Genomic DNA, 13,967 nt, shown 5'->3' on the forward strand with positions numbered 1-13,967 from the left:
TGATAATGGATAGTGGCGTGGTGAAATTTAAAAATGGAAAAGGGTATTTTAGAGAAGTTATTTTTTTTGGAGAAAATTCATCGAATACCAGATTTTTAATCCTCGATTTAAAAATTCTTCGAACAAAATTTTCTAAACTTTTAGTTTATATTTTTCCAAAGTGTTTCGAAAATTTTACGTATTTTTAAATTTGGTTTTCTCGAAAAAATTGCGCGAGCTTCGTACAAAAAAATTGGACATACAAAGAAGAACCTCTCCTTTTTTTGCAATATTATTTTTCATATACTCGATGTATTTTCGTTCCGATAGTTTCTTTTCTATTATTTCGTAAATACGTATGAATCGATAATTAAAGATAAAGTATGATATTTAAATAGCCTGTTTCGATCGATATTTCGACAAGCAATGTTTCATTGACCCGCGTTAAATATTTCCAATCTTGTCCAATTGTCAACTTGTCGCTTGCTAATTTGACACCTGTTTCCCGGCAATTGATCATCGTCTCGAGCGATTAACAATTCGCACCGATCATAAATAAATAATTAATGATCAATGTTCAAAGTATGAAGATTTTTTTTTTTTTTGGAAATCGAAGAGGATACCGATTTTTTTCGCATTGCATCGAGTTGAAAATGATTAATCCATCCAAAGTGATAATATTTTTACACGGTGAACGATTATTCATTTATCGTGTAACAAAATATAAATACTATGCAAACAATTTTTCGAGCAGTAATAAAATATCGTGTAAACTTTATAATATCTCTAATATGTTGAACGGTGGATTTTTATCAAAATATTTTGCGTAAATATTTTGCATATTATACAATATGCGTAATGAATACCACCATATGGGAAACAAATGGGGGCGCAAAAAATATTTCCACGATCCATCGAAATTTATAATACGTAATAACATCACAGGTAATTCAAATTTTTAAAATATTATTAATCCTTAGAAAAAAATAATAAAAAGAATAATTAATTAATGAAATTCTTAAATTCTTTCCTTCCCTAACAATCACTACGATATGTTAAAAAAAATATAACGACTGCATCTATCGAAAGAAATTATAAATAAAACGTCGAACCTGAACGCGTTACAACCTGCACCAACATGTATCAAACATATTTTCATTCGCGATATTCCGTTATTCCGTTTTATTAATTTAGACGTCCCCATTGAAATTTAATAAACATTTCGAAGGGGGTAAACATTTTATTTCACCAGCAAAAACACGGGGCCTCTCCTCCCCCCTCCGATAAAATTTTCGATGGAATAAAAAGCAATAAACACGATAAAATTAATGATATTTCACGCGTTCCAACGATCCAACATTTTGTCGATGATTTCGAAAAAGAGATGGCACGATAATAATCGGGCTATCCGTTGGCCGATGCCGATCGATCCGAATTAATGCAAATGAAGCCGGTAATTTGATCTCTCGTTGTACGGCGCGCAGTAGTGGCGGAACGTTATAAATCAGACCTAACAGGTTCTGAGTCTCAACGCCTGACGTAAGGGCACTTGATATCCGAGCGCGAGATATCGCAAGATTGCCACTGATATTCGCCCTTGCCTCATCCAAAACTCGAATAGATTTATCTGGGAGGGGAAATTAATTTATCGTATCGAAAAAACGACGGGGGAAAGCTGTGTATACGTATTTAACGCGATGGTTTATGCATTTTTTCGCAGGTGCGATTTTTATTTTTATTTTACGTTCATCGAAACTTCCGCCATGAACTCGAATCGAAATTACAATATGCGCGCGCGATGCAACGAAATTGTTATCGAGCATTCGTTCATCACATTAGGGAAATTAGTTTTCGGTGTCGTAATGTTGTATTATAACCGTTAATGGAAATTGTTCCGAAATCGCGATAAATCGCACGACTAAATCGACTAATGATATTTGCAAGTTGTTGCTCGCTTTATTAGGAAATGTTTCATCGAGTATTTTTCAAAGTATCCAAATTAATCTCGCTATCTTTCTATCTCCTCTTTAATTAAACCATTTCTTTTTGACGAAACAATTAAATTCTCCGACGAAATTATTATTTACGAGTATAATAAATCAATTTCCTTCTGCAATTTTTTCACAAAGGATTAAACTGTTCTTCTAAAAATAGATCCATAGCGATCGATAGCGATCGAATGGGAAGGAAAAAAAAATTCGTCCGATTCGGGCTTTCTTGGAAGGTGAGAGTACAAATTCAATCTATTTCAATGCGCATCGAGTTCGAAGAGGTACGAGCCAGGTAAGCGAGGATAATCGATTTTCGATACTCGACGCCACAGTCGTTTTTTTTTCCTTTTCTTTCCTTTCTTTTTTTTTCTCTCTCTTTCGTCACTTATCAATATTTGTTATATAAAGCCAAGAATACGCGTAGCTTATCGCTTTGTGTATGCAGTTACGCTGCTACACGCATACAGATTAGACACGATTACACCGCCATCTACCTCGCCTCCTAAGAAAGAATCACGTGACCGAACGAACCAATGAAAACGCAGAACGATCAAAGTCTGCCGGATCCCGTTCCATTCCCCCCACTCCCGTCGAACGAGACAACGTTCCGTGCAACCTATTTTAAACACGCTCGTATCCTTTCATCTTAAATTCGCTTATTCACACGGATATTTCTTCCACGCAACACGGTCGCCTCTTTATCCGAATGGAAAGCTCGAGCCGCCCTTACCATCGGCTCGATACTCGTTATTATCCAACGTAGCCAACAATCGAGCGAGTACAAACCCGCGCCAGGCGAGAGTTTGTCCAACGCGAACAGCGTGTGTGCTACATCTCTGATCTATGCGCATAGAAATTGCAGCGTAAGCCGCGCGGGAGTAAGTCGGCAGATTTAGATTAAACGAGGATTAGCCAAGGGCAAAACTGTGATTCTATCCCTTCTACGCCCTCTGTTTGATCTCGCCCGGGGAAATATCGCCGTATCAGGAATACGGATACGGAAATTACTCGTACATCGCCCGCCCGACAAATTAGATTGCGAAAGATTGCGCGCAATACGGATACGTCGCTAGCGGATACATCTTTGCAACGCGACGACTTCCCGCGAGATAAGGAACAAATTGAAACGAAAATGACAAATTCCACCTTGGGCGAGGCGCGCTTTGATCCGTGTAGAATGAAATTCTGGGGAATTTGGATCAAGATGGGAGGGAAATTGAGTAACGTCATGAAATTTATACCTCCCCCCCCCCCCCCTTGGATATAAGGGAACTTGAGAAAGGAAGTTGAAAACCCGTCCCCCTATCGGAATTAATTTAAACTTGCAGTTTAGATCGAAAGGAGGGGGGAAACTTGTATCCAGGATGAAATTTTTCCACGGGTAAAATTGTGTTCGGCGATTCGGCAACCGGTATCAATGGTATCAATTTCTCTTCGATGAAATTTTATCTACTTGAAATCGAGAATATCCTCCTTTTTTTCCCCTGAATTTTTTTTAAATATTTTTCAATTGGAAGAAAGCGATATTCGTATAGCGCGTTCGCGTAATATTCGTAGCTGGCAGTTAATTAAGCGAGTTAAAAAAAAAAGGAAAAAAGGGAAAAAATTGCCTCCGTTTCTCATCGTGGTGGGAACCGGTTCCGATCTCGTTAACAAGTTGCACCGATGGCAAATTGGTTTCATCAATTGAAACGAGGTGGCGACGAGACCGATACGAATTTAAGCCGGAAAGAACCGAGTAATTCAGGTTAATCATGGATTGATTAACAAGCGGCCAATCGATCCACATTAATGCAAATGGAGTCAGTGGTCTGATCGCGTTACAATCCTCTACCTGCAACGCTTGCGAAACGTATAAATCACCCTTAACAGTTTCGAATCGTCTGACCCAAACCCTTGCTTCCCCAAACTTGACACCCTCGTCACTGAAAACATTTATGCAATAACACGATATACAGTTGAGAAAGTTCGTTTTGCGAAATAAGGAAAAAAAAATTTACCCCTAATCGAGATTGATCGTCACAATTTTTCGCCCATCTTTCATGAACTTTCCTCCTCGTTAATAAAGTTGAGCAAAGTTAACGAGTTCCTTCTCGTCATCGTCTCGTCCGGGAAATATCCATCGAAAGTTTGATCTCGAACAGAGATGAATTCGGTAAATTCTCGTTAGTATCGGGTAATCATTTACATCTCGTATAAAATCAATCCTGTCCGAGCATCTCCCTTCGGCCATCCATCTCGAAAACTCGATCGATCAACTTTTCCATAACTACCGACGAACCGTCTCTCTCACAGTATTTGTAAAGGAGGTTAATCCCTTTTCGAAAGAATCGCAAAGAAGAACCGCAAAAGCCACGAAAGCCAGATCTGAACGTGGTTATATACATCGGCAACTTTCTTTCCTCCCCTCCTCCTCCGCGTGTTGGTACAAAGTAAACAAAGCGGTCTCGTTGCAATGCAAATTCGCAACAGTTCTTGCGATTACAAAGCCATTAAAGAGCAGCCTATGCAAATGAACGGGGAAGGGGGGGAGGGAGGCGCGTTATGCGCGTTATATTTCTGCCTCTCGTTCTTTTTCTTTCTCCTTCTTCAACTTCTTCCTCTTCTTTTTTTTTTCTTTCTCCTCTTTCATTTCTCTCTCTGCTTTTTCTCGCAGTTATTACCTGGCCACGACGGAAGAGGAATCCGCGGTACAGCATTTGTACAGGATATCGACGAAGGGCACGAGCGATCGGAAGCCCAAGTGTTTAACCTGCGGTATCGTTCGGGAAACGGACAGGAATAGATGCCTTTACAACACCGCCAAGTTTTCCACCGATCACTCCAACTACGTGCTCACTTGTGCCGGGCCTGGAGTGCCCGACATCTCCATTTACAACAGGGTGAGTGCCGCTATCGTGGCTATCCCATCGTTGGATTCGTTTTAGAGAACAACCGTTCGCCGATTCTTTTCATTTCTCTTTTCTCTCGGGTAATTTCATTTTAATTTTCATAATTTCGAACTGAGAAAAAAATGGTGTTCCCATATCAGCGATGTTTTGTAAAATTTGGGTGAATTTTTTTAGATAAAATCATTCAAGAATCATCCCCGATTAATGATTGATCCACGAATGATTGAAACTTTAATTTTTCATTTTATCAATAATTATCAATGTTCCTTTACAATTTATTTACTTCCATAAATTTTCTCATAATGATGTTTAGATATTGGTAAAATTTGGATAAATTTTTTTAGATATGGCGAATCATTCAAGAATAATTTTATATGGGATAAATTGGATTAAAATTGAAGAATAATTCTACATTAATCCCCGATTAATGATTAATCCACAAATGATTGAAACTTTAATTTTCCATTTCCGTCAATAATTATCAATGTTCCTTTAAAATTTATTTAATTTTATATGAATTTTTTCATAGCGATGTATTCAAGAAATTTCATATGGGGTGGATTGGATTAGAATTGGATTAAAATTGTCCCTTTAAAATTTATTTAATTCCATGAATTTTCTCATAGCGATGTTTAAATGTTGGTAAAATTTGGATAAATTTTTTTAGATATGGCGAATCATTCAAGAATAGTTTTATATGGGATAAATTGGATTAAAATTGAAGAATAATTCTACATTAATCCCGAATTAATCCACGAATGATTAAAATTTTAATTTTCTATTTCCATCAATAATTATCAATTTTTCTTTAAAATTTATTTAATTCCATGGATTTTCTCATAGCGATGTTTAGATGTTGGTAAAATTTGGCGAATCATTCAAGAATAGTTTTATATGGGGGATAAATTGAATTAAAATTGAAGAGTAATTCTTCATTATTAATAATCCTCCATTAATGATTAGTCCACGAATGATTAAAACTTTAATTTTCTATTTTATCAATAATTGTCAATGTTCTTTTAAAATTTATTTAATTCCATGAATTTTCTCATAGCGATGTATTCAAGAAGTTTCATATAGGGTGGATTGGACTAGAATTGGATTAAAATTGTCCCTTTAAAATTTATTTAATTCCATGAATTTTCTCATAGCGATGTTTAGATGTTGATAAAATTTGGATAAATTTTTCTAGATATGGCGAATCATTCAAGAATAGTTTTATACGGGATAAATTGGATTAAAATTGAAGAATAATTCTACATTAATCCCCGATTAATCATCCACGAATGATTGAAACTTTAATAATTAAATTTTCCATTTTATCAATAATTGTCAATGTTCTTTTAAAATTTATTTAATTCCATAAATTTTCTCATAGCGATGTATTCAAGAAGTTTCATATGGGGTCGATTGGACTAGAATTGGACTAAAAATTCCATGAATTTTTATAATATTGATATTCGTATATTCGAATAGAATTGTAATGATCATCGTTAGAAAATATAATTCGTAATATTTTTCGTTTCTTTTGAAACTGTAAAATTGAAAGTGTAATCTTAGAATCGGTGGTGGAAAAGAATAATACTTATTCTTTCAAACTTCACCTACTGATTAATCCACGAATGATTGAAACTTTAATTTTCCATTTCCATCAATAATTATCAATGTCCCTTCAAAATTTATTTAATTCCATGAATTTTCTCATAGCGATGTATTCAAAAAGTTTCATATGGGGTGGATTGGACTAGAATTGGACTAAAATTGTCCCTTTAAAATTTATTTAATTCCATGAATTTTTATAATACTGATATTCGTATATTCGAATAGAATTGTAATGATCATCGTCAGAAAATATAATTCGTAATATTTTTCGTTTCTTTTGAAAATTGTAGTCTTAGAATCGATGGTGGAAAAGAATAATACTTATTCTTTCAAACTTCACCTGCTATTTCATTCTTACTTCACGCCTCGATGAAATTGGCAGGTTGGACGTATTTCACCGTATTTCTACTCTATCTCCGATCCAAAAAGTATCAAATCCATTTTGACTGCCGCGAATATCTGTTTGGATATGGCGACTTTTAATCCCGAGAACTCGATATAATTTTTCAAACTACGTTACGTTTATAAAATATACATTTCCAATTCTTCGTTGAATAAAGTCATCCACGTTTTAATTTCCCCCTTAAAATGATCAATGGTACAACATAAATTAAACATTTCTCCGAAAATTAATCAATTATCATGGTTGGGGAACGTTGCTTTCTTTTTTTTTTAATTTAATCACATTTTCATATTAATCAACAATCGTTAAAATTGCAAATTTTCTTCGTATTACGTTATAATTAAGTGGTCCGTTCGAATACTTTATAATTAACATTCAATATTATTAATATTTTGATAATAAATATACAACCAATACACGGTATATAGAGAAAATTCTATGCGAAATCGTGTACTTATCACGTTCGCGATAAATTTGAAAAATTAATTTCCATTGATAAATTAATCAATTACAATACAAATTACATTTAAAACGCATAATTTCTAAATACGTTTAAAATAATCCTTAAGACTATTAAATACAAAAGATCATAATGTTTCATCTTCGTAAACATCACCAACCATAGACTACCCTCTTTCAATACATTCACTGATCAAGAAATGCATAAGAATCTGACAAAATATATCAGAACAATGTCAGTGAACGCCAACGAAAATAACCATACATTTGATGAAAATAGGAGAAACAATAAATCTCGGTAACAATTCCTATAATTCTGATTCAACTTGTTCGAAAATGACCCGAATGTAAAAATATGGAGAACAAGAGGAAGAATATTCAACGATATAATTCTCAAATATTAATTATTCACATTTGGATAAATCGAGATCCAAAGTTTCGATTGGAATTTATCGGGAGGGGGGACGAATTCGACGATAAATCGATGGATCCTCCATAATTTGTCAGTGTCCCGGAAGTGGTGGCGTTCCCTCCTCGATCCATGTTTTATGCCAACGCTTATTGCCTCCTCCTCCTCGCGTGAGAAAACGACTGTCGCGAGTACACGCGCGACAGATTTAGAAGCGGGAGCAAATCCGGCGACTTGACTATCCACAAACCTTCCATAACCCGAAATTCCACCCTCCCTTTCCATAACCCCTCTCTTTCTTTATCCCTTGGAGAATTTCTGGGCGAGCAAGTTTTCTCGTTTTCTGAACGATCCTGGCTCCTTTCTTGGCATCCCCCTCTTCTCCTCCAGTTCTGCTATCCACCGAGTTTATTTGGAAATATCGGAAGTAAAGGGAAGGTTCGGTGGCAAATGTTCGGCCATTTCTTTTCATCTCATTTCCTGATCACCTCGTTTCCTTTCTCTCCCCTTTTTTTTTCTCTTACTATTCCGAACATTCTTTCAACGCAAGCTTTCAACCCCTGAATATCGTACTTTTTTTTCTCCAATTCGGGATAACAGCTGTTAGGGACAGCTGTAAAATCGAACTCATGACGAGGATCGAAGAAAATAAATAATATTAAATGTGTATTTTTTCTTGGGATTCTCCTTCTCTCTTCTTGATTAATATGAGGAGGAGAAAAAGAAAGAAAATTTAATCTCGATCGATTTTATTTTTAATTCACTTACAATTAAGCTTTTCGACAATCTGTTTCCTTTCACCTTAGTTATCCCACGTTGGAGGGGAAGTTTGTTTCTAAATGAAACTCGCCAATCTAATTTTAATTTAATTTCTTAATTTCCATAACCCCCGGCCGCCAGTCCTTATCTCAACCCCTCGGGACTTTTTCTCCTTCTCCTTCTTCTTCTTCTTCTTCTTCTTCTAGTTTCATTTTCTCGGCCCATATTTAAAAGCGAGCAAAGTTTATTTGGAAATATTCAAACGAAAATTGAAATTATCGCGATCCGCGGTATTGTCTCGCCCCCTTCATTCCTCTAATTCAACTTTCCAATCGAATTTTAATTTAATTTCTTAATTCCCCCTCGCTGAGAGCTGCTCCTTTTTTTGCTTCGAGTTTTTGCAAAAACTTTTTATTTCTCGCTGCTCCTCTCCCCTGTTTCTCTTCGCTTTTTACACTCATCCCGCACACAGATATCTTTTCCATTGAACGTTCTATCGAAATTTTAATCCGTGTATATTCGTTCGTGTAAAAATTCTTAATGAAACAAGTATCGAAGAAAGAGATAAAACGAGGAAATTTATCGCATCTCATATATCTATATATATTATCGTTGTAAACGAATCGAGTATTAAACAATCAGATTATATGCTTTATAATCGTTTAACAAATCGTCGCGACCCCCCCAATTCGAGAGGAAACACGATACCGTTATCAGCAGTTCGAATTAAATAAATTTTCCCGCCGTTTAACGAACAGGCAAACACGATCCAACTGGATCAACCATTTTCCTACGCGTACATGAGTTTCGATGTCTGGTGGCAACGATTACACGCATACGTAATGCCAAATCGACGGATAGATAATTCTCTTTTATTCTCCCTCTTTTTTATGATTTTCTCTTCTCGATTGGAAAATATTTCTTCGAACGATGAAATCAAGTTTCGATTCGATAGGTTTCAAGCTCGATTAAATACACGAGAGAAACTAGCTGTTGATTTGATCAGAGAATTATTTACGAGAAAGAAACTTTCCTCGGAATAAATATCTTCAAATTTCACGCGTGAAATACATTTCAATTATTATATAGGGAGGGGAACAAACACGCGTTATAAATTTCCTTTTCCATAAAAGATATCCATATTACATCTCAAAGTATCAAATAGACAGAAGTTCGCAAGAATTACAGCTTGAATTTCCACTTTCAATTCCGCCCTCGACAACGCCTCCTCCCCTTCGACAATGAAACTTCTGAAACCCGCGTCGAGAACTCGAGAACGTTTCCCTTTGCTTAGATTCCGACCCAGAAACTCGTTTCCAAAACACTTGCGTATCAACTTTCGATACTTCCTCCCCCTCCCCCTCTAATAGGTCAAACGAAAAGTTCCATTCTCTCGAATTCCTCGCAGGCGTCACGATATTCGAGTTTCGATAAACACACGCTCGTCTCTTCCAACTTTTTAACGCTCGATTCCGATAAATTCAAGGCTACGAATCACGGGGAGAAGAGGAGGAGGAGGAAAACGATCGATCATAACGTAAATTAGATCCGTAATTGGATCATCGCTCGTCTTTCGTCTTAATTGACAAAAATGAGCAGAAAGAGGGGAGGCGGGCGAGAAAAGGGGAGGGGAAGTGGGTTCGAGTATTCGATTTGTCGAGGCGGCACGATTACCTACTGTCGATAATTGGCTTTCTTTGTGGAGAAACGCTTTCGATTCTCGAAGAGACTAATTTCATTCCTCTCGAGAAGAAGAAGAGGAGGAGGAGGAAAAGGAAGAGGAACTCGATGAATAGGAAATGTTTTGTTCTTGTCATTCGTTGGCGAACCAATAACGCCGCGAACGGAGGAGGAAAAAATATCTCGACTTCGATCTGGGAAAGAATCTTACAAGATGTAAGGTATGGATGAAAGAAAAGTTTGAAAAGTGAATTGAATTCGAGAAAACTTTGTATTTCTTTTCTTGTAATCGACTTGATAACGCAATAATATTTAATTTCGGTCATAAATAGAATGTGGATATTTATGGCAAATTCATGGTTTGAACACGTAAAATATTGTTGAAAAATGTGATATATTGCTATATTATTTGCTTTACATATATATGCGTACATCATGCATACATCATGCTATATTTGTTTCGTTAAATCAATTTAGTCTGTCGGTAAACGCTTGTATCGTATTATGGAATGTTAATAACAATAATATACAATTGCCGATTATATTAAAGCATTTTACAACTTTGAATTAATAATTGAAGATTAGTTTTGACAATGTGATAAATTTTCCAAATATTTGAAAAATAGGATATCATTTAATAAATTCCTAATTCACTGTAGTGAAAAATAATATGAAATATATTGATATTTCATATAAGAATCAAATACGTATTGATAATATCATATAATACATCATGCACGTTTTCACGTTCTATAAATTAATATTTATTATTGAACGTAACGCTATTATCTTATGTTATCATTTAGAAAGATAGATTGTAGTTTATTGTAACTCGAATTACAATGAATACTGCAAAATATTGTACAAGGTTAATGAATAATTATTCTTCTAATTATCATTCCAATAATATTCACGTATTAATGTATTAAAAATTTTCATCGTATATCGTACGTGATAAATATTTTCCAAACATATTTGCATATTTTTCGTATATATCTATTTATATATTCTTCGTAAATACTTTTACGCGTAATATATAATATTATATATTTATATATCGTCCATAAATATCCATATTCTAGTGATATGAATAACGAGGAAAAATGATATTTTCAATTATATTTTTCCTCATTAATGTATTTATAAGAAAGGAGAAAACATTTTTTCCCTCGTATTTCCATTGTAAATAAAACATCATTCTCGAATTTTCCATTTCAATAATGTCAAAGTTACCAAATTTTACTCTAATTTCGCTTACTTATTTCTTCAATTTTAAATACTCCAAATTCCTGCTTCTTTATACTCTTTATACTCTATCATATCCTGAAACAATCGAGAAACAAGGGAAATTTCTCGCGGCAAATTTAAATGTCTTATCGAGATTTCGATAAAGATTTTTAATCGAACATCTTATTATAATCAGATGATAAATTTTTGAAAAATCGAAAAATTAGTGCAAAAATATTTAATTTCACATTAAATGAAATCACATCTATTTGACGCAATGCAAAATTTTCCTCGTCTTCTAAACATCATAATGAACAAAAGTTAAAATTGTAACTCAATAAACAATCAACACTTTTACGTAAAAATTTCTATCTTTCCAAAATCGATTCTCGAAAAATCGTGAACCCTGTACATCGAAAATAAAAAAAAAAAAAAGAAAATCGGATCTCACTTCGTCAAATCGTAATCAAAGGTGAATTATGAATTCGATTTTACCGATCGAAATCTTGGATTCGTTGACCGGAAGATCAAACGAGCGAAATAACGGCGTTGAACTGGATTCGCGTGGGATTCTGTAAGGATGCCGTTACGTTTCCGACGTTGATGCATAGTGGCTTAAAAGTTGGATATATCGTGGTGGCTTGAATCGTGGCGATAAGGGGTGGCGAAAAGAAATTGTTCTTCTGACGTCTCATCTCGTTGACGTGAAATTTGGCATTCTCTCTTCTTCATTCAATTCCATCCTTCGAGATACTTTTACTCGAAACACTGAATTAATAAACACTTAATTTATTGAATCTTCTTTATAACATTATTCATCGTATATGATAATACAAATGTGATGTTCTCCTTTGCAGAGATTTCTATATATATATACATCGTTTAATTATAAACTAAAGTGGTACAGCCTTGCTCGTGGTTAATGAGGTTTGTGACCTGGATGTCCATTTTACATCTCACCCCTTTTCCCCTCACTGGCCGGTGATTCATTTAAAACTCTAAGATTACCGAGGCAAAGTTTAGTCATTGAAAGAGAAGGTAACACTGTGTGCAACTTAGGAATGGAGAGATAAGAGAAATGAACGAACGTTTTATCGTATCCTATTGTTCTCTTCGAATTTTTTTCCTCCTTTCGTATATACTGAACAGAGCAAATGGAGCATCTATTGTCTCGACTTCAACTTTTAAAACGACGTTCTTGCGACGATCGACAACGATTCTAAAATAAAAAAAAAGAAAGAAAGAAAGTTGCCTCGAGATATTATACCATTTGCTTCGTCAGTTTCCAATGTTATTTTCCACTTTCTCGTCGATTCTTTCGCGCGAGGAAAGAAACGAAGGAAGAAACGGAGGAGGGGAGAAAAAGCGATGGGCAAACCGTTTAGTTGATCTACTTAGTCGAAAACAAATGGAGATAACAAATCGGGACAATATGTGTGTATCTAAGAATCGATATCTGGATAAGAGAAGTCGGAACGGTGGTGGAGGGGGGAATTCTCGAGTTACAGAGGTTGGCGCCGTGCCCTGTAGTAAAATAAAGGTAAATTAAGGGTCCAAGTTCTGAGAGAAGTCCTCCGGGAGTAAGGCGAGACGCTTTTTCGGTATCGATTGAAACTTAGACGCCACTGTTTTTCTCCGAAAACAAAGTTTCCGCCCATCCAATGTTTGGATAAATATTGAACCATCACCAAGGCTAAAGATCTCCCGTATCAAGATTGATGCGGCAAAAAATCCAATCCAATATCCGAAATAATATTAAACCTAATGTATTGATACCGTTAATGGTATCATAGAAATTAATAATAATTAATAATAATAAATTAATAATGTTATTGATTCTTTTTAAGAAAGAGAAGATGTTTGTGACAAGTTTGAATAGAAAATTCTTTCCAACAATTTCAAAGATTCTATCCAATATCCGAAATAATATTAAACCTAATATATTGATACCGTTAATGGTATCATAAAAATGAATAATAATTAATAATAATAAATTAATAACGTTATTGATTCTTTTTAAGAAAAAGAAGAAAATGCTTGTGACAAGTTTGAATGAAGAAAATTCCAATAAATTTAACCCCTTCTTTCCAAAAATTTCAAAGATTCTATCCAATATCCGAAATAATATTAAACCTAATGTATTGATACCGTTAATGGTATCATAAAAATTAATAATAATAAATTAATAATGTTATTGATTCTTTTTAAGAAAGAGAAGATGTTTGTGACAAGTTTGAATAGAAAATTCTTTCCAACAATTTCAAAAATTTTATCCAATATCCGAAATAATATTAAACCTAATGTATTGATACCGTTAATGGTAACATAAAAATTAATAATTATTAATAATAATAAATTAATAACGTTATTGATTCTTTTTAAGAAAGAGAAGATGCTTGTGATAAGTTTGAATAGAAAATTCCAATTCTTTAATCTCTTCTTTCCAACAATTTCAAAAATTCTATCCAATATCCGAAATAATATTAAAATGTATTGATACCATTAATGATATCATAAAAATTAATAATAATAAATTAATAATGTTATTGATTCTTTTTAAGAAAGAG

The 13,967-nt window shown here is 34.4% G+C and overlaps 1 protein-coding gene across 7 annotated transcripts in view; it reads left to right on the top strand.

The window, feature by feature from the left end:
• LOC411229 (venom dipeptidyl peptidase 4-like) overlaps positions 1-13,967 on the top strand; it is a 239,919-nt gene that overhangs the window by 206,662 nt on the left and 19,290 nt on the right. For all 7 annotated transcript variants that reach the window (XM_006559829.3, XM_006559827.3, XM_006559828.3 and 4 more), the window contains one exon: positions 4,627-4,852. In XM_006559829.3, the coding sequence (XP_006559892.1) occupies positions 4,627-4,852 (226 nt within the window). The remainder of the gene's footprint in view (positions 1-4,626; positions 4,853-13,967) is intronic.

This window comes from Apis mellifera, linkage group LG7 (assembly GCF_003254395.2).
Source record: "Apis mellifera strain DH4 linkage group LG7, Amel_HAv3.1, whole genome shotgun sequence".
Lineage (NCBI taxonomy): Eukaryota > Metazoa > Arthropoda > Insecta > Hymenoptera > Apidae > Apis > Apis mellifera.